Raw genomic sequence first — 24,005 nt, 5'->3', positions numbered from 1 at the left:
TATTTTAACTTTTTAGCCATTTTAATGTAATTTTCATTATGAAATTAAATTAGTTTAAAGTATGATTCTCAGAAAATGGATAAACTGTTATTTTACCACTTAGCCATTTGGAATTGTGTTGATCAGTTCTGACTGCATTCCTCTTGGTTAAACTTCGAAAAATAGCTGCATCTGTTCCCATGAAATCTATATACATTGCAGAGAAAAGCTCCTCATCTATGAAAAAGAAAATGTGAACAAAATTAAAAGCAAATCTTAACTGTTTTTAAGGCTATTTTTAAAATCAAGGAGAATTTGCTTATTAGATCATGACACATATTACAGAATATTTATAGTTGTTAATTGGTTTCCATTGTTCACCAAATTAAAAAATTGGATAAAGTTTAATTTGGTCTCATTATTGCCCGTATAATGACCAAAACAATCTTTCTGCTATAGGGATAAAAATTCCTCTGCCTGTACTTAATTATACTAAATACTTAACTAAACTTGATTATATAGTGTAGTGTGTATCCGAAATGGCAGAAATAATATAGGTATAAAAATAAAGAAACGGCTTAATTATTACTTCTTTAATAAATAAAAAATACTGTAAGAGTCAGAAATCTTGATTTCTAATTTTGGCCGTAGTTAAACTGGGAATTAGGGATAAGTCATTTAGTACCCTGAATCTCAAACTTCTATGGGAATTGGATTATGATCAAAAGTTCGCAGTACATATTAAAAACTCTATGATTTTACTAAATGGATTGAAAATAATAGTTTTTATTATTATTATTTCATGAGATGGAGCCACATCAAATTGTCAAAGTACTATTAATGATAAAACAATTTCATCATTAAATGTATATGTTTTGATCTTTATGCTAGAAGGTTTCTCTAAGGTAAACAAACTGCTACTTTTTCAATTGCAACACATAACGTGTTAACATTATGTTAACAATATAATATGATGTTAATAAGCCATATGTGGCTTAACATATTAGCACATATAAAATAAAACTTAAAGATAAGAAAAAAGATATTGTAAAATTAAATTATCATTATTAATGACAAAATAAGATATGTTAATCTGTATGTGCACAACACTGGACATTTTGCTTATTTGTTAAGATCCACATTAATTTTTATTCTAGTAAGGAGAGTAAGCAGTAAATTGGTATGTATGACCTTTGAGTACAAAGTTAAGTATCTATTAAAAAATAATAAAATTGATCAGGTTTGGCCCACTGGACTACCATGCAGCTGCGTTCTTTGACTAATGTTCTAGAATTACTCTCCTGGCTACCTTCAGATTGTGGTCATTTTGGCAGGACTGAAACATTTTAAAGCACTCTAAGCTCACTGTTTAGTAATAAGCAATACCAGTTGGCCTAGGATAGAATGGAGAATGGAATGTTTTTAATATGTGCTCACCAGGTCACAAACTGGACCCCTACCAGTTAGCAAGTGGGTATGGCAGGCATTGTGTCGCCAAGTTCTGCTTCCTGGTAGAGATCTGAAGTCCATGGGAACAGATTATAGGGAGATAACAAAACGTGCCTGAAAGAATTTTGAGCTATTTAGCTTCTTTACAATTTTGTGAACACTTGTGAAGCATCTACACAAGTATTCTGTAGATACAATGATTGTTAAATTGAGATAACTTTGTAATTAATTATTTCACAGCTTTGTTATATCCAATTATGCCCAAAAGAGGAGGTTATAAATTCCTGATATTCAATAGATTTATTAGCATCTGTCTACAGGAAGGAAAATAAAAGGACACTCAGAGGATGGTTTATGGCAGACAGGACTGATTCTAACCCTGCTGTATACCACCTTATTAGTTATGTCTTAAACATTACAAAAGAGTTAGATGGCTAATTGGCTTCATCTCCTGTCTTAAATTCTCAGCAATTTTAATAGCAAGTTAAGGATAATAAAGTTTCTGCTTTATTTTGTGTAAGAAATATTTAATTAATGTCACTTTGGAAAGAATTTTATTTGAGAGTAGAAATTCTTTTCTTTCAGAATTTCATTGTAGGGTTTATGCAAAGATAAACTTGCTCAATTTAAACTTTAATCCAAAAATATTTTGCTTTCCAGTTGTACTTCCACTGACTAAAAACTATCTCATGAGGTTTTGAAGAGGTTCTTTAAGAGGTGTCATCTGACTTTGTTGTGCTACAATAATTACTAAAAATAGCAAAAGAACACTAGCACGTTGGGCCAGATGCCACGCTATATTATGTAATTTGAAATTCTAATGCTCAACGCTTCTTGGTACTTTAATAGATAGAAATATTTTAACCAATTTGTGTTGTTTAGTGCACTGCAATTGAACAGAAATGATACAACATCAAATAGCAAAGTGAGATGAGTACACAAATGAAATATTAGAGATAATATTACAGGGATAATCAGTAGAATAAATAAGATGATAAATATAAGGTTATAAAGCTTCCTGCTCTTTTTAGTTTCAGGTTTCAAGTTAAGCAAACTGTTTAATGATTTTCTTTGAGAGTAAAAATTATAATGTTAATCAAAATATTAAAAAGTAGCATAGGAATATAAGCCTAGGAATTGAAGTCTCAGGTCCTTGAAAAATGAAGAGCAATAACAACTTTAATTTCATAAATGAATCCTATTCTCTAAAGCGCAAAACTATTACATGACTTACTACAGTTTAACAGGAAAATTTATACTGCCTTGTTTTAACCCTTTTTTGTTCTAAATAATATTTGATGAGATAAAACTCCAGTATGTGTTAACAATAATTTAGAATTTTGAAGTTTATTTTCATAGCATTTAACTTGAAATAAGTGAAAACTTTATATATTTATCTAGTACTATACAAATCTTACAGTTTCTAAAGGTGAATAAAATTTTCTTCCTCATGAAGAAAATACTTTCTGAGACACTGCTTCTATTAAATAATATTTAGAAACTTATTTGAAAATACTCTGCATCAGACTTAATTGGATATCTTGAAGTTTCAAAGCTTTGTAATTTTTCTGTCCTAATGATACATTTTCATTTCCTCCCTACCCAATTTGAATGACTATAGGGAAATAATTTACTGGATAATTTCCAAGCTCACATTTCAGTCAGTGCTGGATGTATTTGTCTTAATTTAGTTTCCAGATCTGAGAAAGAAAGATGAGTTGCCTTTTTAAATGAATCAAAGCAAAGGGTTTTGAACAAATTAATTATTTTTCCACCTGTTCTACTGTCAAATGATGCAATTTTACCACTGGCAATACATAGAGAAACAAAAAGGGAAAAGCATTTACTATATAATCGGCATACTGAAATCCAAGATTTGTCCCACAGTCAACTAATGTTAAGTCAGACATATTCTAGAAGTGTCTTAATTAGCCAGAAAAGAATGTCTTCTAAGTGAGGTATAGACAGGCACTGGATGATTGAGACTCAAGGATATTGATTTATTAATGTGTGTAGCAGCAATCAACTGGGCCTGCTTCTTAACTGATATATTTTATAAAAAAATGAGAAAATAAAAAAGTGATTTTATGAGCGCATCTTTTTTAGTACAGCAACTTCTAGACAATCCACAGAGAATGTACTTAGCTAACACATGCACTTTGTTATTATTTCGCATGAAAGGAATACCAGTTTTAATCATTTGTAAAAGATTACTAAAACATGAGGAAAAGTGAATATAATTAATACTAGAAAAACAACTACAGAAAACACTGAAATTTACTTTATAATATATATTAATATATGTATACATATACACAATACCTATTAATATATGTATATACATACATACGCTTTTTAAATGGTTGACTTGCTCTACAAATAACAGCAGTCATATTAGATGAAAAAATACATGGTTATCATTTAATCATGAATATTCTTGGAAACGAGAAATTAAAATTTCTCACAACTTTCTATTATTTTACTCAGGTGCTATCATCCATGCAGCTATCCAAAATGGGCATATAGTATCATGAATTTATTTTCTTTAATTAATTTAATTTCCTTTTTTAAAAAATATTTCCCCCTCCCTCTTTTATTTTCCACTTACTGATCATAACAGACACTGTGTTCACATTGGGGTTGAAAGAGCAGCGTCCTTTTCCGGATTCACACTTGGAGTCAATCATGAAAACTTGGTCCTTTATTACAGATAAAATTGGAAATGTAGTAACGATAAATTACTTTATCTTAGTTAACCAATTTTTCTTTAGTAAAACAAAGCATCATCATAAATAATATGCTTTCTACTTGGTTGCTTATGCCTTCCCAATTTTACTATATTAAGACTCTCTTGGCCTATATGAAGAATCCATTTGTAAGTTATAAAGCTAACCTCAGCAGGTCAAGTTCACATCCTACTACACTCCCCATAAAGCTGATCCAACAAGTTCTCAAATCAACATCAATAAAAAACACTTGGAAATCAAGGATCATTGTAAACCTGAACTAGGTATGTTGAACATTGGCCAAAAGAAGAAAACTGATTACAGAGAAACAATGTGTATGAGGATTATGAAACTTTCAAAATAATCAAGATTTTTTTAAACATAAAATTTGTTACCACTTATTTTGTTATATAAAGCATTATACTAGATTCAATAAAATAATTCATAATTTAGATTAAAATGTTTCTTTTACTCATTCACTTATTTATTTAACAAAAATTTATTGAGCACCTATTACTTGCCAGACACTGACAAAACATTGGGGGTAGAGTAAACAAAATAGACAAAAATCCTTACCTGTAGGTAACTTATAATCTAATGACAGATAATATAAATAAAGAATATAAAGATAATAAATACGTAAAATATAAAGTATGTTAGATGGTACTCAGTGCTTAGGAAAAAAATTAAACAGGGAATGGGACTAGGGAAATCCACGGATGGGGGGCAGTGGGTTCAATTTGAAATATAATGGTCAGTGTAGCCTCAGTTAGAGGGAGCATTTTGTTGGTATGTTTATCTTTTTTCTTACATAAAGTTAGTAAAAGCTACTACTAAAATTCAAAGAAAAATGATCACATTTGTAGATTGCATTAAATGATGGAGGACCTTAATTATCAAGCTGCTTTTCAAAATTATCCTGAATGAAATACAGGCTCAACATTTTTGAGCATGGAATAGAAGGATCAAAACATTGCTTTAAGAAGATTGGGTCTTACTTGTGCTTTAAGAAGATTGAGAATGGTGGTTGTAAAGACAGACACTGGGTTCAAGAAAACAAACTTGTTTTGAACTGCAGTAGTCCAGGAATTAGGTAATAATAATCTGACATGCCAGGATCTCAGTGGTCAGGGTAAGAGTGGTAAAGATGTAAGAGGATTTGTAAAGTGAAAATCGACAGAGCTTGGCAATCAATAACAAATTGGAGGCAGCTCAAGAAGATGAAGAAAACAAAGTTGATTCTGAAGTTTTGACTCTTTAAAGAAAATAAAACTAGTTCATTTTTGTTATACTGAGTTTGATGTATTGGCGGGAAATCCCTGAGGTAATGGGAAATTAGAGAGCTTAAAAAGAATCACAGTGCTCTAGCCTAGAAAGGTCCTATAACACAACGCTTTTCATGGATTAACTCTAAAGATGAGGAAAATATGACTTGTCCAAGATCACCCATAGCTGAATAGTGACAAAAGCAAAATTAAAATTCAGTCTCCTGACTCCTAACTATGTCTGCTTTCCAAGAGGTCATCATTTATACAATAACTAAACAATGATAAACCTGCAGGAAAACAATACAGTTTAGTAAACTTGGTTGTGTAGCCAGAGTCATACATAGATTTGACTAAAAAAGTGACAGCTGGCACTGCAGGAATTGAGGAGATTGCTTAGGCACCACTTGCTCGCCACTGACTTCCTTCTCCATTGCATAGCCTCCTTGTACTCACACAGTGATAGTCTAGATCTTGTCATCCCCAGGAAGGGATGTGATCCACCTGAATAATGACTAATTCAAGCACCCTGCAACAATTCTTCAAACTCATCGCCTAAGAACCCTTTCTATTTTTTACAATTTATCAGCCTTCTATCTTCTTGATAGATAGATTAGATTCCATGCTTTTTAATTTTGTTTTTTTCAAAAATATCAATATTAATTTCCTTGAATCTGTGATTGTTTTCATTGCACCCATAGGCTATAAAGACACATCTATCTACATTCTCCACACCTGCCTCCAAACTTCTAAGCATTTTGCGAAAGGTTATCCAACAAGGTGTATTCAACATAGTATAGATTTGTGATCACCAACTTAAAGTGAACCCTCTACACTGCTCAGCAACCTTTCAAAGGCACTCTGTCAACTGGTTCTTCCCTTGATAACTTCAAACCATTGCCACTATCGTCAAATCTCCCAATTTATTCTCAGCTCATATGATTGACAACCATGTTGCTTAGAAAGTGAAGCCCTTAAATGAGGCATCAGTTTCTCACTACCAAACATATAACTATACGTGAATACATCCACTAATACACGAGAGGAAATATTTCTCTTACTCTGAGGCCAATCCTTCCACCAGTGTTTCAGATCCTATCTTACCCAGTCTTCTTAGGCAACTTATACTTTCCATTATCCCTACTCGTTCTTTTTTTTTTTTAATTAATTATTTTATTTATTTATTTTTGCCCGTGTTGGGTCTTCGTTGCTGTGCACGGTCTTTCTCTAGTTGCAGGGAGCAGGGTCTACTCTTCATTGCGGTGCGCAGCTTTCTCATTGCAGTGGCTTCTCTTGTTGCAGAGCACGAGCTCTAGGCACACAGGCTTCAGTAGTTGTGGCGCATGGGCTCAGTAGTTGTGGCACACAGGCTTAGTTGTTTCTCTGCATGTGGGATTTTCCTGGACCAGGGCTCAAACTTGTATCCCCTGCATTGGTAGGTGGATTCTTAACCACTGTGCCAACAGGGAAGTCCCCTACTTGTTCTTTAATCTCATTAACTGGATCCCTTACAACATTATTTCAACAACTCCTTCAGCTCTTATACATTACTCTCCTTGAGAATCACATTTCTTAAAGAATTACATATACTCATCACCATTTCCTGAGTTCTCACTTTCTTCTCAATCCACTTCAGTTGGGCATCCAACCTCAACTGCTCTATTGAAACCCTTTTTTGGCAAGACCCCTGATGACTATCATGTACACAATTCAGCGCTTATTTTTTTAGACCTCTTCTTTCTTGGATTCTCAATGGTATTTGAGATTGTTGTCCACTTCTATCTTTTTTAAATGACTTGTTTTTATTCCCAGAACACACTTTTTTTTTTTTTTTTTCCTCTCCTCTTGTTGTTTCTTTTTAGTCTTTTTTGGAGATCCCTTTTCCTCCATCTGGCCATTTAAATTTAGGAGATCCTCAAGTCTCAGTCATAATCATTCTTTTCATACTATACTCTTTCTGCATGATTAAATCTACACTTTGTTTGGGCTTCAGTTACTCTTATGAAACAATTACTCAAACATTTATATAGCCAAATTTATATTCAGCTGCCTACTTGATATTTCTACTTGTGTCTTTCAGCAGCATCTCAGACTCAACAGAATCAAACCCAGGCTCATAATTTTAACCTCAGACATGGTTCTCGTCATTGTTTCTCATCTCAGTTCATGGCAACTTTATAATTAAAGAAGCTAACAAACAAACAAACAAAAAACGAACAACAAAAGTATCAATGTAATGTAAAATACAAGTGACAACACAATTCTGTTCATGGCACTTTCTGCTTAAGGTTGTTTCAGTTGCTTCTTCTTAGACACAGGACAAAGACCAGTATCTTAAAGATAGCTTACAAGTTCTGAAATGATTTTGTTTCTGCCATTACTCTTATTAAATAAATACATATTTGTAGATTGAATCAATAAGAGAAAAAATAGGACCAGAAAGAGAGTATGTGGTGAAAAATCAGGAAAGAAGGCATGGCAAAATGTCCCATGGTTATAGATGTCAATAACGGCACTGGGCTTCCCTGGTGGTGCAGTGGTTGAGGGTCTGCCTGCTGATGCAGGGGACAAAGGTTCATGCACCGGTCCGGGAAGATCCCACATGCCACGGAGCGGCTGGGCCCGTGAGCCATGGCTGCTGAGCCTGCGCTTCTGGAGCCTGTGCTCCGCAATGGGAGAGGCCACAACAGTGAGAGGCCCGCCTACCGCAAAAAATAATAATAATAATAATAATAACGGCACTGAAAAATAGAGGGCATGACCAACATGTCATAGATCGGTCTAGGAGAAAGGATGCTGATTAGGGGAGTCCATTTGATCACTGAGAATCTTGGTCATTAGGGAAGAGTTTCAGTTAATGGGTGAAAATGAAATTTAGATTAGAAAGGTTTAATGAAAGACATGGAAAATAGGATTGTAAAAGCTGAAAATATAGCCTACTAATCCGAGAAGTTTTGTGATAAAGTAAAAGAGAGAGAAAGGAGAAGAGTTGAAAAAACGTCACAAGAAAGAAAACTTATTGTTAAACAAGAAAAAAAGAGTAAATACAGGGGAAAGGGAAAGAAGACGTAAAACAGTGGAGGCTAAAGATCAGAGAACTTTCATGATAAGAAAAATGCACAGCTATTCTTCTGACAAGAGAAAAGCTACAAAAAGATGCATAAACAGAAAAGTTTGGTGATTAATTTTGTTCAAAAAGCACATGGAATAATTTGAATGCCTGTGATATTCTTGGTCAATCAAAGGCAAGGTTATCTGCTTGATGAGTGGCAGCATCCGGGGCTTAAACAGTATTCAGTTATGAGAACTGATGTTATGGAGGCATCTGATAAAATCAACCCGAGATGAGAGATAACATTCCAAGAATGTGCAGCACAATTAACCAATAATTATTTCTTATTAATGTTTTATTCATTAGTTAAAGTCATCATTTACTTGTGTTGCTTTATTTTTTTCCAGAAACAGAAGACAGTGGATAAAAGAGAAAAACTATGGTTAGGAATCTATGTAGCAAAGATTGTAGGCTCTTTGGATGGACACCATTGAATTGCTCTAGGAAAGCTCTGAATCAGTCTCACAAAATAATGGAAGGGCCATAGAGTCTCATGAAAGTGCGTGGTGTTCCAAATGTGAAGTAGGGTTATAAAATGTTCTCTGAGAACCAATGAATTGCTATTAGACAGGCAAATAAAAGATGGTAGATAATGTGTCAGAAATAAACAGGAATACTTAATGACTGTGCCACCCTAACTTGGTTCACTTTCAAAGTGGTTTCAAATACATGAAAAATGCCATATCTTAGTACTAACATAGGGTGTTAGCAGTAAGTACTACCTCTGATCACTACAAAATACAATGTTAGTGATGAATAAGGAGAATTCTCTCAAAATACAACTTTCTGCATCATGTGGTCTTTTATTCTAAACTAAAGAAAATAAATACATAAGATGTTTGATAAAACTGTGCATTCTATATTTATATTATTACTTATATACTACAGATATATAAAAATGATGTTGTGGTGAAACACTTTGACTTGACTATTAAGGAAAACAAAAAGCTTAAAATTTCATAATCTTTTTCACACTTAAATAGGCTCTTAATATATTATTTAAAGAGATTAATTAATGGAAATGATTCCCCTTTGAAACACATCTTTTGAAGTGAGACTAAAGTAGTTCATATTTAGTAAAGTGATTAAAATTTATTCCATGCTGGTTTTCCAAAGGAGATTATTTTTTGGACCAACTTCCCAATTAAACCATGAAGTGTATAGTGGGCAATTTGTACATGGGAAAATGATTTTATTTAAAATATGAAAACTGCTATGCAGTTGTTGGCCTGTACAGTGACTGCACAGCCCTCAGTGGAGTGTCTGACAGACTGCAGACGTCTGGGCCACTAGTTTATTTAATCAGCTGATCACAGGCATGTGGTTCTAATGACAAGCTCAATTCAGCCAATTGTACTCCTCCAAGAAGCATAGCTTTACTTTTCTTTAAGAATTTTAATATTTCATATCATCTTAAACCACTTGTAAATGGCTCAATTTGGGGTCCAATTATAATTACTCATTTATTTTTAAATGGCTTTTTATTCACTGAAAGATAGATGCATATAAATTACATCTGAAAAAAATTTAATAATAAAAGACTATAGAGGAAATCATTGTTCAATTATGTTAGTACTAAAGTGGATGAATCCTTGTTAAAGAAAACTAAACTTAAGTATATCAGTAGCAATATTTAATCTTTTTTTACAATTCTAACCTCTAAAATTGAATTAAGATATTATTTAAGGACTGGAATTTCTAGATTTAAGTTGCATAACGAAACAAAAGCAAGTTAATTTGAAAGAATTCAGTTTTAAAATACTTGTATTAAGTAAAGCAACATGTTTCATTAAAAGAATAAGGAAAACTCTTTTGATCTAATGCGTAGTTTCCTTAGTCAATAATTGTGAACTGAGATAAACAGTCTTAAATATCACAGGTGAAGTTCAACCAGCCTTATATTTGACTATACAATTAGCTATGTATTTAGTCTTTAGTAAATGCTTTTGTTCACAGAACCCCAAATCATTTTAACCAATGTAAAAATAAAGCTATAATAGCCTAGTGTAGACCAATGTTGGTCTAAAATGGAAGTATGATTTATTAATTATATAAAGTTCTTTTCAGCTAAGGCACTTGTCATCCTGCTTTATACATCTCTTACAGGTGTCTACCTCATAAAAATTTACCAAATTTGAAATATAATAAATAAGAAATTACTTAAAATAGATTTGAGAAAGTGAGTTTATACTACAATATTTCTATAATTTGGAGCACATATTATCAATACCTTATGCTCTGAATAATTATGAAATTATACCATTCTCCTTCCTTTATCTTCTGCAGCTTTTCCATTCAGAAACATATATATTTAATTGAAGGCAAAAGGCTACACTTGAAGTAACCTGGCAGACAGGAACCAAATGTAATATATTTTGTGTTTTAAAGGGCTTGAAACGTTTTTTTATGGCCATTAATGATATTTCCAAGTTTTTACTGTTAAATACAGTTGTAAGAAATCTTTGACACTAACATCAAACTAAGAATGAAAAATTGTTACACTTACCTCTGATCTCCTCCCTCTGTTCAAATAAGTACAGACTGGGCTGAAAGCACCACTCCCACAAACATACAAATGCGTGCGGTTGAAAGCCTGAATTACACGGACAAAGTTCCCGCAGCCATGCTAAAACAACAGGTAAATAAGCGGTTAGTAACCGAATGACTTTTATAGCTATTTCTAAGTATTACTGTGATACTTTGTTATACATTTTCCTTTCTGCCCTAACTTTTTAATTATTGTTAGGAGATAACAAGAGAACATGGTGCATTTTAGGAGGAAGGTAGTTTACCAGATAATGAGTAAAATGATATGTCTCTCCTATTTCAGTATTTATATACTGGGCATCTTTTTATGTTCTGAAACTTTATGAGCTTACTCTTTATCTGAGAAAGTTTAGAAATTGAAAGGTACACCAAATTGTTTTTTCAAATTTTCCTCAAAACATTACACATAACACACACGCACCCTCACATATTATATACACATGTTTTGAATGAACTTGTGTTTATAGAAGGTCCATATTATCATTAGTTACAGTTGCAAACACTATTGGTCTTCATAACTGGTGAATAAAGCAAACCTTAAACAAAATGCCAGTATTGTTGCTTTCTATGAAAAATAATGGAATCCTGATCTCTCTGCTCTTGATACACTAAAATACTCTCCTCTCCCCCAAAACTCCTTTCTCACCTGTTCCCAATCCAACCATTGGAAAGGCTGTCATTTATTCACTCAATGAAATGCAAAATATGGTAATTATAAGTTGACTATGACTTTGCAGAAATACATAAACATGGTCAGCACCAAATGCAGATCTCTGTGACTGAATTAACCATTGCATGTTCTACACTTGCAGGGTCACTATCCTTTGCTGACTACACATTAATCAAGCCTGAGGTTGAATGTAGTTCCCTTCACAAAGTCATTGATCTAGCAAAGAACATTATTAAAAATAATGTTAGAAATTAGAGACAAAAGTTTTTATAAAGAAATATGTCAAAATCTAACAGGGGTTTCCCCATGGGTGGTCATACAGTGTATATTTTTTTCTCTTCTAGGTACCATGTATTTTACTAAATTATTATAATGCACATTTATTGTTTATATTATTAGAAAAGTAAAAAAAAACTTTTCTAAAATAGAAATTTAAAGTCAATATTATTTTATATTTTCTCATCATTTTTCCCTTTTATACTCATTGTTACTTGCCAGCAAATATATTTTTATTTTCATATGTAGTAACTGTATACACGTTTCTAATATGGACTTATATTATCAAATCATCAATCACCAACTCTGCTGTTAAATAAATTTATCCTTACAGACCAGACTATATACTTTATTTTTATTTTAAGACATTAAGGATTTTTGTTAAATATATAGTGTCACTGTATCTTGACACCTGTTTATAGAGGTACCTGGAAATTGACTACATAACTGCAGATGAAATGTGTTTCTCTGGAGAAAAAAGCATAGATGAAGTACAGTGTATATATAGTATGCCTATGTTAAGGGTATCTGTGAGCAATGACACTTGTGTTTATTGTTTTCACATCCAAGTCCAGTCATTCTGGGATTCTGCATATAACATTTTCCCGTAAAACACAAATTCGATCCAATTCTATTAATAATAGGTTCTGTCTTTACATTTCAATACAGGTTATACTTGTTTCATGTATATGGTTATATCAACATATTTCTTATATATATGATTATTATGGCTAATATTTTTGAGAATTTATTATGTGCTAGACATTAGAATAATCATTTTATATACTTAACCCCTTTTACTTCCCAGGAAGTTTGATTTTTTACATTTATGGATCACATTTATTGAGCAAACTATATGTACTTAGGCACTTTATATTCATTCAGTTTTTTCAACTCAACCCCTTTCAGAAAACAAAAGCTTAGACCTTGTTTAGCTAACTCGCCTAAGGTCATGTAGCTAGAAACAGGTAAAGCAGATTTTCAAACACAGACGTGTTTTACTTTGAATCTTGTACATTTAACCACTTTATAATTTGTCATTGGGTGAGAATACCATAGTTGTTAGAGGGAAGTTTTTATAACAATTATTAATATTTACAGAGCTCTTAATCCTTTGATGTTAGTTGTTTTTAATCCTCACAGCAATGTTCCAATTAAAGTATTCAGTCCCATTTTAGTGATGAGGAAATTGAGTCCTCAAAAATGTTAAATGAAGTGCTCTAGGTTTAATAAATAACTCTGGGTCTTGAATCATGGCTACCCTCCACCATGAAAACTAATTCCCACACTATCTGATGATGCTTTACTGTGCTCCTCCAAAGCCTCCCCAAAGAGAAAAACATGAAAGGAAAAATAAATCAATTGCTTTAATTATTGAAAATCATTTTCTAGGTCCCTTCCATTTCCATTGTGCTTAGTTTCTGTCCACATTATTTCTGTCCTAGACCACTGCAGTTGTGTCAATTCCACCCAGAAAATATTTATTTACTGAACTCATTCTGTGAAAGCACTGTATATGGTGCTAGCAATACTGAAATGAATAGATTCAACTCCTGTTTTCAGAGAAAGGGGAGTATAATACATCAGGCTGTAGTAGATGCTATAATAGGGTTATATTTTTCAAAGTGTGCTATAGAAAGAAAGAGGAAATGAGTAATACTGAAGTGGGTGTAATGGTTTGAGAGTGGATGTCATTTGAGCTGGAACTTGCAGAATAAGCTAGAGATTCTGACAGGCAAAAGCATAAGAAAGGAACATTCCAACAGAAAACACAGCATGAACAGAAAAACTGGAGGCATAATAGTGCAGGATTTAGCTGGGGAATAGTGCCTAGAGAGGACAGAGGATTATTGTGTGATGAAACCAGAGAGGCAATTAGAACTGGACTATCATCATGCCATAGCATGATGGGCAGCAGAGAGTGAATTTAAGTATACAGATCTCAGAGCCAGACGACCTGGGTTCAAACTCTGGCTTTATCTTTTACTAGCTATTTGAACTTGAGATATTTACTTAGCCTCTCTGTGCTTCAATCTTTTTATCTGTAAATGGTGATGATAATATTTGTTGTAAGCAGTATACTACTGAAGCACTTGGAACAGTGTCTGGCACATAATAAATATACCCAGTGTTAGGTATTAGATTCTTTCATATATATTTTCAGTTCCAATTGTCAGTACAAACCCTGTGTAATGGACAGGGAATTTGTCCTGCATAGAGATTAGTACAGGTCCTGACCACAGTAGACATCCATAAAAGGTTTGCGGAATGAGACATCAGTGAAATTCAGTACCATGGATGCTTTCTTTTTATTGCTTAATTCTCTTTCAAAACTATTTCAAAGTACAATGCTAAATGAAAAATCAAGCTGCTAACATTATGCAGAATGTAATACTATTTTAGGTATATACATATACATGTCATATACTAAAATGCTGGAAGAATATACCCCCAATTTTTAAGTTATTATGTTTGGGTAGCGTAATTAATTTTATTTACTTAACAGTGTGTGCTTACTATGTGCTATGTACTGTTCTAAGCTCTCTGCAAATATTAATTCACTAATCCTCTTAATAACCCAATAAGGTAGGTTTTATGAGTAGCCCATTACACATTTAAGAAAAATGAGGCACAGAGAGGTTAAGTCTCCAGGGTCAAAGAGCTAATAAGAGATTGTTTTCTGTTGCTCACTGCATGCTTTTCTAGGTCTTCAAAAATTTCTGTCTTAACAGGTATTATTTATATAATTTTAAAATAGATGTTTTAAAATAATATATCGTGGAGCTCAGATTAATAGGGCTTTAAAAATATTGACTCTTCATGGTCCATACTATGCAACGGAAAAAAAAATACCTCTTAATTTTTTTCTTCTTGGCCTATACTTCTTGGTCTGGGGAATATATCAAGGTATTTTGATAAATGTATTCCTAAAGAAAATATGTTTTCAAATAGTTTAGGATCCTCTGGTCACAGAAGCAGGGAAATTGATATTCTACAATTAATAAATCAAGTTTGACACTGTGTGTATGTAATGCATATAGGTCTAAATATATGTAACCATGCTTAATTTTTCAATGATCTCATACAGTACTTACTTAGCACATTCATTATGCTCTATCTCATTGGATATGTTTGACAGCATGTGTTATTGTAAGCTCAATTTATTTAGCATATGAATAAAATATTAATATTCAGAAATAAATAGAGCATGTAGGAATGTGAATAAATAGGGGCAAAAAGGGAAATTGGGAGGTAAAGTTATACTCTCTTAGCTGAGGCAGACAATAAGCTATATTCCCACCATGATAATTTACTTTCCTGATAAACATTAGTTTATTATATAGTATTATGATACACATTACCTGGGATCAAATTTTAAATTATATTGAATTATTTTCTAATAATTGAGTATTATTTTTATAACTTTAATTAAAGTTTGATATAAGTAAAAAATCTAAAGGAATAAGAGATGTTTGATTCTATGGTTTTTTTTCAATTGTTATAGAAATATAAAATTTGTCACTAGTTTATGCTTTTCTTAGTAGAAGATTAACATAATATTTAAAAGTAAAAAAATTAACTTAACCAAAATATACCTTTAAAAATTGTGCATAATGAATTTATTATAAACTTATTAATCTAAAGGTATTAATAACTCAATATCCATTGTGTCCTACCCCCAACCTGAGAAAAGTACTTGGAATAGATTCCCATGCTTACTGCTTCCATCTCCATTTTTCCAGATCTTGTTGAAATTTCATGAAGTGCCTAGATACAGATCTGGGCACTGGATCCAATCACTAAAAATGCAGTGAAATAAGTTCTAGAGTGTTTCAGGTGAACGCACAGGGAGGGGCAGCTAGCCCAGTCCTGGGTAGCAAGAAAGGACTCTCCAGAGAGGTGACATCTGCACTGTTATTTGAAAGGATGAGTAGATGATTCCCAGGTTAAAAAGATGGGAAGATAATTCAACAAGAAGAGAATCACATGTAGCCTGTACCAAAGGCTGAAAGAGAGAAAGGATACAACTTATTTGAATTTCAGTATTATTGAACTAGAATAAGGGGACAAGTTAACGTAAGACCTAGCATAGTTGCCACCAAATCTATCAAACCTTTCCTAAATATCCCAGATGCAGTGAATTTTTTCTTTGTCTTTGTGTGTATTCTCAGCATTTATCATATTCTCCCTGGAAAAGTGGCATGTTTTATCAACTAAGAGCAAAAAGATCTAGAGCCATATGTGCCTGAGTCAGACAGAGGCCTCCCACTTGCAGGCAGCGCAGCTTTGGGTAAGTTCCTTACTCTCTTAGTGATTCAGTTTATCTATCTTAAAAATGTGGATGAAGACACATCTTGCAGCATCGTCATGAGGATTAAAACAAAACACTTAGAATAGCACCTGGCCCATTCCATTAATTGTTGGCTAGTATTACTTGGTAATTATTGTATATATGTCCCATCATCCCCAGTATATTGTGAAGACTCTTAAAGGTAGGAACTCCACCTTATATACCTCTGGTTCCTTCACTTCAATTAACTGATTTGTACAAATTAAAATATTCTGTTCCTGCATTTAAAAAAATGAAATATTAAGTAATTAGATGATATTTATTCCAAAAGAGCTAAGAGATTCTTAAATATTTAGTTTCATTGAGAAGTGTAATTAAAATGTTGTTCTATAGAACTTCTATTTAGCATCATTTTTCTGCCATTGGTATCCTGCTTAAAGGACACTTGTTTGTAAGTACCTCACATGCCTTAAGCGAGATGAATTTGTCAACATTCTCTTCTCTTGCATAGACAGAGCATATATTTGAAACTTAGTTTGATTATTATTTCCCAGGCCCCAACAGCGTTGGCTGTACTACAACAGAGCCCACTACCAGTTACCTCTGACTGGCCATGTGGCAGAATATAAAGATATCCATGAATGATATTACAGCATGACAAAACTATGTGAAAACATAAGCATGTATTGAAGATTTCATCTAATGACATTTAATTATAATAAAGCAAATAACAGAGCATTTCTACTTTGCCAAAGGGAGAAAGAAATCAAATGACTTGGCTAAGACTCTTCAGAAAATCAACAACAATTTTTGGAAAGAGAATGTGCAAAGGTATCTAAATCCTATGTATTCTGCCTGTGGCAGTTTCTGTGAATGGGACACAGAAATTTTTTAAACAAAGAACAATTAAATCCAGTAATTACAACCACAGGATATAATCGTGGCAAAAGGCGAGACATGATCACATAAACATCAATGGGAAAAATCTCTACATTAGAGGATGAAAGAAAGTAGTTTAATTCATGCAAAATTATCGAAATCATAGCTTCAGGGGACCAAAAAAAAGTGCCTTTTCCACTACATTATACTTCATTCTGCTATTGGTTCCCTAGAAATTGTAATGTACTCTTTTGAATGTTTCTTTCACATTTTTTCTGGATTTTTTTCCTTTTTGATTGTGGTCCAACAGATCCTGTGGGTAGCAAATATACTACTGTGAGCTCCTTTTGCCCATTTAAAATTTTCTCTTATAAGGTGAATTATGAAACTAAAACAATGAAACCCTGAGCTGAGTCACTCCTGGTCAGCACTCTTGCCAAAACACCCTCTGGTGAGACCCAGAGATCTGTACTCCAGAGTCTGCTGTGGTCCTGCCTTAAGCCAGGCTTTTTCAGAACTTTGTACCTGGACTGCTAAGAATCAATAAAATATAAAAGTTTCATTTCCACACTTCTTCTTCCACAAGGAAGAAGTTTGAGACAAGAAGGTGAAATGACATCTAAGCTTCATTATAAACATTAAATGACTTGTGCACATTAAAGAGCTGTTCCATGTATTTTTTATAATATTCAAGAATAATTTAATGTGTCAGTTTCAGAAAGTCATTTGTAGAAATCAATGTAGATTTATTCCTTGATTCTTTATATGGAATACATTTTGTAAAAGTATTGCACACTGAACATTTACTGATATTTGTATCTGCCTTGATTTTTATTTCTGTGGTTATTTTTAATTAACAAAGATAACAGCCATTACTGGTGATTTATGCTTCTGGAATGTGCTGGCTAACCACTACCCTTTTGACGAGAATCTTTCTTTGGAAAAGCCCACATGGTATCTGGGAGCTACTCCAGACACTTGAATTATCATTATTTCAGCAGCCTGCTGAGAATTCTGCAGGTTGGATCCACTTTGAACAGGGGTTATTACTGAAATCCATCATGAAAAGTGTCAGGGTTCAATAATGAAAGCAAAGCAGGAAATTTTTACCCAGTCAGGAATTCCTAAGTTACAGTGTTTAAGAGTTCCAATCACTTTGCATTTACATTTCTTACTATGTGTCCAGCCGAGGATTCAAAACACCAATACCCTTTGTCTCATTCTTGGATGCACTCAAAGTACATGAATTCAAAGACCAAATATTTAAGTTTTGGATTTTTTTAAGCACTCACTGTGGGATCTTTGCCAGCCATTTTGCACTCTTCAACTTTGATTGCAGATGCTGGCCAGAAAACCTGCTCAGAAAGGAAAATAAAGGTTGCATAATCTCACTTGTATATATGACAGCTCAGTACTCTTCATTTACTTTATGCTAACAGATTTCTTTAAGTTAATTCTATATTTATATTTCAAATTTCTTCTTTCATTTTATGAACTCAAGTTAATAAAGATTTTATTACTTTATTCTAAGACCTATGTTTTTGTTTCTTCCATGAATTTTTCCTTCAACAATTCTTTCTATAATATGTGCTCATTTACTAATGGTACAATTTTAAAATAAGGAAATTATTGATGTGCACCATATAATGTATATTTCCCTCCCTCTGATTTATAGTACACTTTTCACAACTGCTTATATCACAATGAATTTATGTTTATACTGCTATCTTGGGGATTTTTTGGTAAACTACACAGCTAGGCTGGTAAATTTACTGCAAACTAGGTACTTCAACAGCTAAAATAACCTGGATAAAGATTCTCTCTCTGACATACTGTGCTAGCATGCTAAGTCATTGCAGCCTTGGGTCAGGTCTGATGGAGATGATTTTTTTTTCATCCTGTAGCTTTTTTCAGCCTGTAGCTCATTGTTAAAATAATAAATTCAGATGTGTTCTTGCTGTAATAAATTTATAATTACTTTTATTTCTTTACTTTAATGAAGCTCAATTTATTTCCTTGCTGTGACATAGAATGATAAATATAGTTAACCCTTGAACAACTCAGAGGTTAGGGACACTGACCCTATATTCCAGTTCCACATCCAAAGATTCAACCAACCATGTATCATGTAGTACTGTAGTATTTACAACCAAAAAGAATCTGCATATAAGTGGAGCCATGCAGTTCAAATCCCTGTTGTATAGGCCACATTTTTTCAAAGAACACTGCATTTAATAATCGTGTTCTTTTCAAGGCCTTCTTGGTTTATGTACAGATGACAAGGTACGCTGTCCTTTAATATGACCATTTTTCATGCTATACTCCATGCTTCTTTTCCCTTTCGATGTATGTATACACGGGAAGTATTTTCTCACTTAGCTTCAAGTTTTAGATGGCTAAAAACTATGAAACTAGACATGGAGAAATGAATTGATTATATTTTCAGTCCTTGAAATAAGTAGTAATTTCCAACTATTTATTGATATATGACCTGTATTTTCTATTGTTCTAATGAAGTACATAATTTTTTCATTGTATTTGAAACTTTTAAAGAAAAAGACACCTAGGAATTTAGCATTGCCCTCATGAAAATGATAAACTTACACTCAAAGGTTCTTGACTTATGTTGTTAATATTCAAGGAAAGAATGTGATCTTTGCTGCCCACATATATCCGGTCCTGATCTTCATCCATTAATAATATCCTGTAGTCTAAAGGGTGGTGAGATAGGCTGAAGTATTCAGAGGTCTTGGTTTCTCGAAGCTCTGAAATAGTGAATAGCACAAGTGAAAATTGAGTATCTTGATTCCATTATTTTAATGAAAATTATCTTATGGAAATATTTACCAAAAAAGTCAAAATACATTTTCCTCCTACAATAAATTAATTTTAAAACAGTTATATTAGTGGATATTTTTATTTATTTCCTCTATGTTGAATTAAAACATAAATAAATCCATAAATGCAATGTTAAAGTTTATAGTAGTACTACTTGATTACAAAATTATTCACATTTTGCTAGGACCTCAACTCAGTTGTTTACTGTTTGTCATCAGCTCAAAGCTTGTTAAAATAAATCACCCAAAAAAATATAGCAAGTGATTAGATTGAACAAAAAACAAAAGCAATGATGGTATGAATGTCTTCCTAGACTCTCTTAATATTTTATGGTTGGACTTCAATACGTTCATCATTTTAGGGTTGTTGTTTCCTACCCTGAATATTTACCTTACTTCCTCAACATAATTCTAACTAGTTTAATAAATTTTTCTATAAATTACTTGGATTGTGTTCAGGAAAAAAGTTAGCCTCTGCTAGACCAGAGGTTGTTGCTGAAGTAGGAAAAAATATCCAAGAGCTCAGAACATGAGAGAGAATATAAAATGCAACAAATGTCACTAAAGGTGGGAGAAGACACATTCTCCTTTGATTTTGCCTAAAATCCAGGGTGTTTAATAAAGCTTGCTTTTCATCCAGTGGAGGAGATTCATGGCTGCATAATTTTCCTGTAAAACATCATTTGTAGGGTGCTGATTGGGTGCAGAATAGATATTCAACAAATACCTCATGAATAAATAACTCTCCAGTGAAATACACAGATTAAAGAAGTAAAATATGACTGAGTTTGTGGCATCTGGGGCTCAGTCACTGGAGTCTGAATGCTGGCTCTACAATTTCATTTATATATGTACTTGGCCAGTGCCTTTATCCCTCTAGACTCCAGTGTCTTCATCTTTAAAGTCAGGATAATAATAGTCCCTACATCATAGGGGTATTGTGAGGTTTAAATTGTTAATATACATCAAGAGCTTAAAAGAGTACCTGTCTCACAGTGACATGGATTACATGGGTTACCTATTATTATGACTTGGGACAAGACTTCAAGCTTCAGCCAGACGAGTAAGAAGAACAATTCTTTACACAGGGAGAAAATATGGAAGACTAAATTGTCTGATTTATATGTATTAATATATTTAATATTTCTTTTTGTCACATGTAGAATCTACTCAAATTATTTGAGCAGGACAGTAAAATAATAAATCATATTTAAGAATAATAATTTGGTGTGCAGGATAATTTTGGGGCCTGTGAGACTGGAAAACTAAGAGATGCTCTTCCAGATATGATGATGATAAAGACCTGATTTGCCAGAAATAGAAAGGAAGAGAGGAGTTGACGTGAGGGTCACTTAAAGGATTTGGAATGATTTTATATGAAGTTGGTCTTTGGGTAAAAGGAAGAGGTAATTATCTTCCAAAGATGTAAACTGAGAACAGGTTAAATGAACATGGCCTTTACTAATTTTGAGAGATTCAAAAAGGAAATTTCTTTGGTAAAGAGATTACTTGAGTGTTGATAGATTAAATTCAAGTAAAAGTGGAAATGTCCCACAAGCATGTAAAATTAGATAACTAATTTGTCATTAAAAATATCAAATCTGCAGGGAGAGATTTCTAGTTCTTCTCATGGATGATATGAAGCTCAGAGAGTAGACAGCTCTGAGGAAGCTCTGAGGAACAGTAAGTCTAAAGTGAAAAGCAAAACACAGAGATGCATTGATCATTAGATCCAAAAAGAGTATCTCTGTAATTGAAACTCAAAGTGAGGCATGGTACAGGCAGCAGTGGAGAGAGTACAGAATTGGAGTCAGACAGTTCTGAGTTGAAATCCCAGTTTCATCACTTACTAATCTGTTAGTTTAAAAAAACTACCTTGTTTCTCCCAGGTTTCGATTTTCTCATCTATAAATTGGTTATGTAATTACATAGCTCAAAGGATGTTCCACCAGCACACAGTAGAAGATCAGTGTGCTCCTTTTGGCAGGAGAGATTACTGACCCTCTGTCTAACAGATATTTTCTTTCTCTTTCCTGTTGGCAGGGAACCATATGCCAACCATAGTGGATCCCCCAGCAAGAGAGTGACTAAAAATATGACCATGTGACTAGTTCTGGCCGATGAGATTTAGAGGGAAGTCTTCTGCAAGGTTACTAGAAGAGGTTTCTTGGGTCTTAAAAATGGCACAAAAAAGAGGTGATTTCTTTTTCTGCCTCTGGACATTGGTAAGTGAGAATATAATACTTTCAGCAGTTGCTGCTACCAAAAAGATTGCTATCTGAGAATGGCAAGCAGAAATTTAGGAAAAATGCTGAGTTCTATAAGAAATCATTCAATGTCTACACTAACCCTACAACTGTTCTACTACAGGATTACTTCTGTTATATATGATTTTTTTTAAAAAAATCCTTGCTTTTTTTTAGGCACCTTGAATTGAGGTTTTCATTTCCTGTTGTTTAAACCCTTACTAACTGATCATATCTGATAATATCTCTCCAGTGTTCACAGCCACTAACACCTTCTCACTCTTTCTACCATGGTTTGTTTAGTCTGGCTATTTAAAAAAAAAAAAAATTTTTTTTTTTTTTTTTTTTTTGCCTTCTCTTCCCAATGTATATTGAAATAAAACCAAGAGTGTGAACTGGGCTGGGAAAACAGTCTCAACTAAATTTTACTTGCAAGTAACAAACAATGGCAGTTCTCCTCTTTACCTGTTTCGTTAGAAAATAATCAATTTCTTGCATTAATTCAAATACCAGAGGGAGCAATAACTGCATTAACTTAAGACCTTTCTGGTCCAAGGATTTTATCTCTTTTTCTGGGCCATAAAGCTATCTTCAAATTTAATTACCTATAGCTCATTGATAGCTGACAGCTGTTAACCAAGGAAGATTTACTTTAGAAGTGCCTCTGTTAGAAGCCTAGAAGCTAAGGCTATTTTTTTTAAATGCTATTTAAACTGCTGGTAGTTAGCCATAGCTGAACTCTGGGGCTTGGGAAAAACAAAAAAATCAAAATGAACCTTTTTTTTTTCTTAAGGAATAAAGAGATGAGTTCAAAGCATCCAGGATTTTTATCTATAAAGAGAATGACTGAATAATCCATCATTTTTGGTTTAATGCAGATCCAACTTAAGTCAATGAATGATTCAATAATTTGGCTACAGTTAGAGAAAATGACTGATTTAATGATTTGGTTACAGCGAGAGAAGGAATTCACAATTATTGGTCTCTCATCTAAACAAGTCACAGAATGGCACTGTCCTACATTTCTTTACATCTTAATAATTATGTCATTCTTTTCACAGCATTGGAGGTACAGCTAGTTGAGCTGTTTCTCCGGACATGCTCAACTGACTGAGAAGGAACTTTGAGAGTATGCAGTATTAGAAAATGCAGCGGCCCCACAAAGGGCAGTGTAGGTCTCTAAATCCTTGGGAAAATCTCCTGGGAAACAGTATTAAAAAAAATACTACATGCTTCTATCCTGAAATGCACATTATTGTAGCGTTCTAGGGTGGAAAATTACTGTAATGTCTTCCATGGCAGTGTTCCCTGAGGGAAAATTTGTAGCATGATATGCTTACCTGAAATTCATGTATTGACATGGGCTTACCTTTGTATGGAAACTATTGTGAGCCTTGAGAATTTAACCAGGGCTGGGAGAAAAATAAGTTCCCCCCAAGTATAAACCCTCGCAGTATAAGCTTCTGGGACCACTTGAATATAGTCAACACACTGCTATAGCAATTACAACATAGTTTAATATACAGAATATATTGTCTGTAATTAACACTCTATCCCTAACCATATTAAGAATTAACCTTTGTTCTCTGTTAGTGATCTTAAGATTTCTGAGGTGACTAAGTCAGTGAGAACTTATTAATGTGCTCGAAAATGTGATCTTGGTGGAGAGTCTAGAGTTCTCTTTTATGAATAATATATATCTGTTAAACTACTGATTAGGGAACACAT

General features: G+C 33.2%; 1 protein-coding gene across 1 annotated transcript in view; it reads right to left on the bottom strand.

Moving 5' to 3' along the window:
* The window catches only part of SEMA3C (semaphorin 3C), a 191,157-nt gene that overhangs the window by 73,444 nt on the left and 93,708 nt on the right, over nt 1-24,005 (bottom strand). The window contains exons 3-7 of the mRNA XM_004263410.3: nt 19,799-19,959; nt 18,487-18,549; nt 11,038-11,157; nt 4,037-4,127; nt 97-216 (exon numbers count right to left, since the gene is read on the bottom strand). Of these exons, the coding sequence (XP_004263458.1) occupies nt 97-216; nt 4,037-4,127; nt 11,038-11,157; nt 18,487-18,549; nt 19,799-19,959 (555 nt within the window). The remainder of the gene's footprint in view (nt 1-96; nt 217-4,036; nt 4,128-11,037; nt 11,158-18,486; nt 18,550-19,798; nt 19,960-24,005) is intronic.

This window comes from Orcinus orca, chromosome 9, assembly GCF_937001465.1.
Source record: "Orcinus orca chromosome 9, mOrcOrc1.1, whole genome shotgun sequence".
Taxonomy (NCBI): domain Eukaryota; kingdom Metazoa; phylum Chordata; class Mammalia; order Artiodactyla; family Delphinidae; genus Orcinus; species Orcinus orca.
Note: the sequence above shows the minus strand (reverse complement) of the source record. Positions and strands in the feature narration are given on the sequence as shown.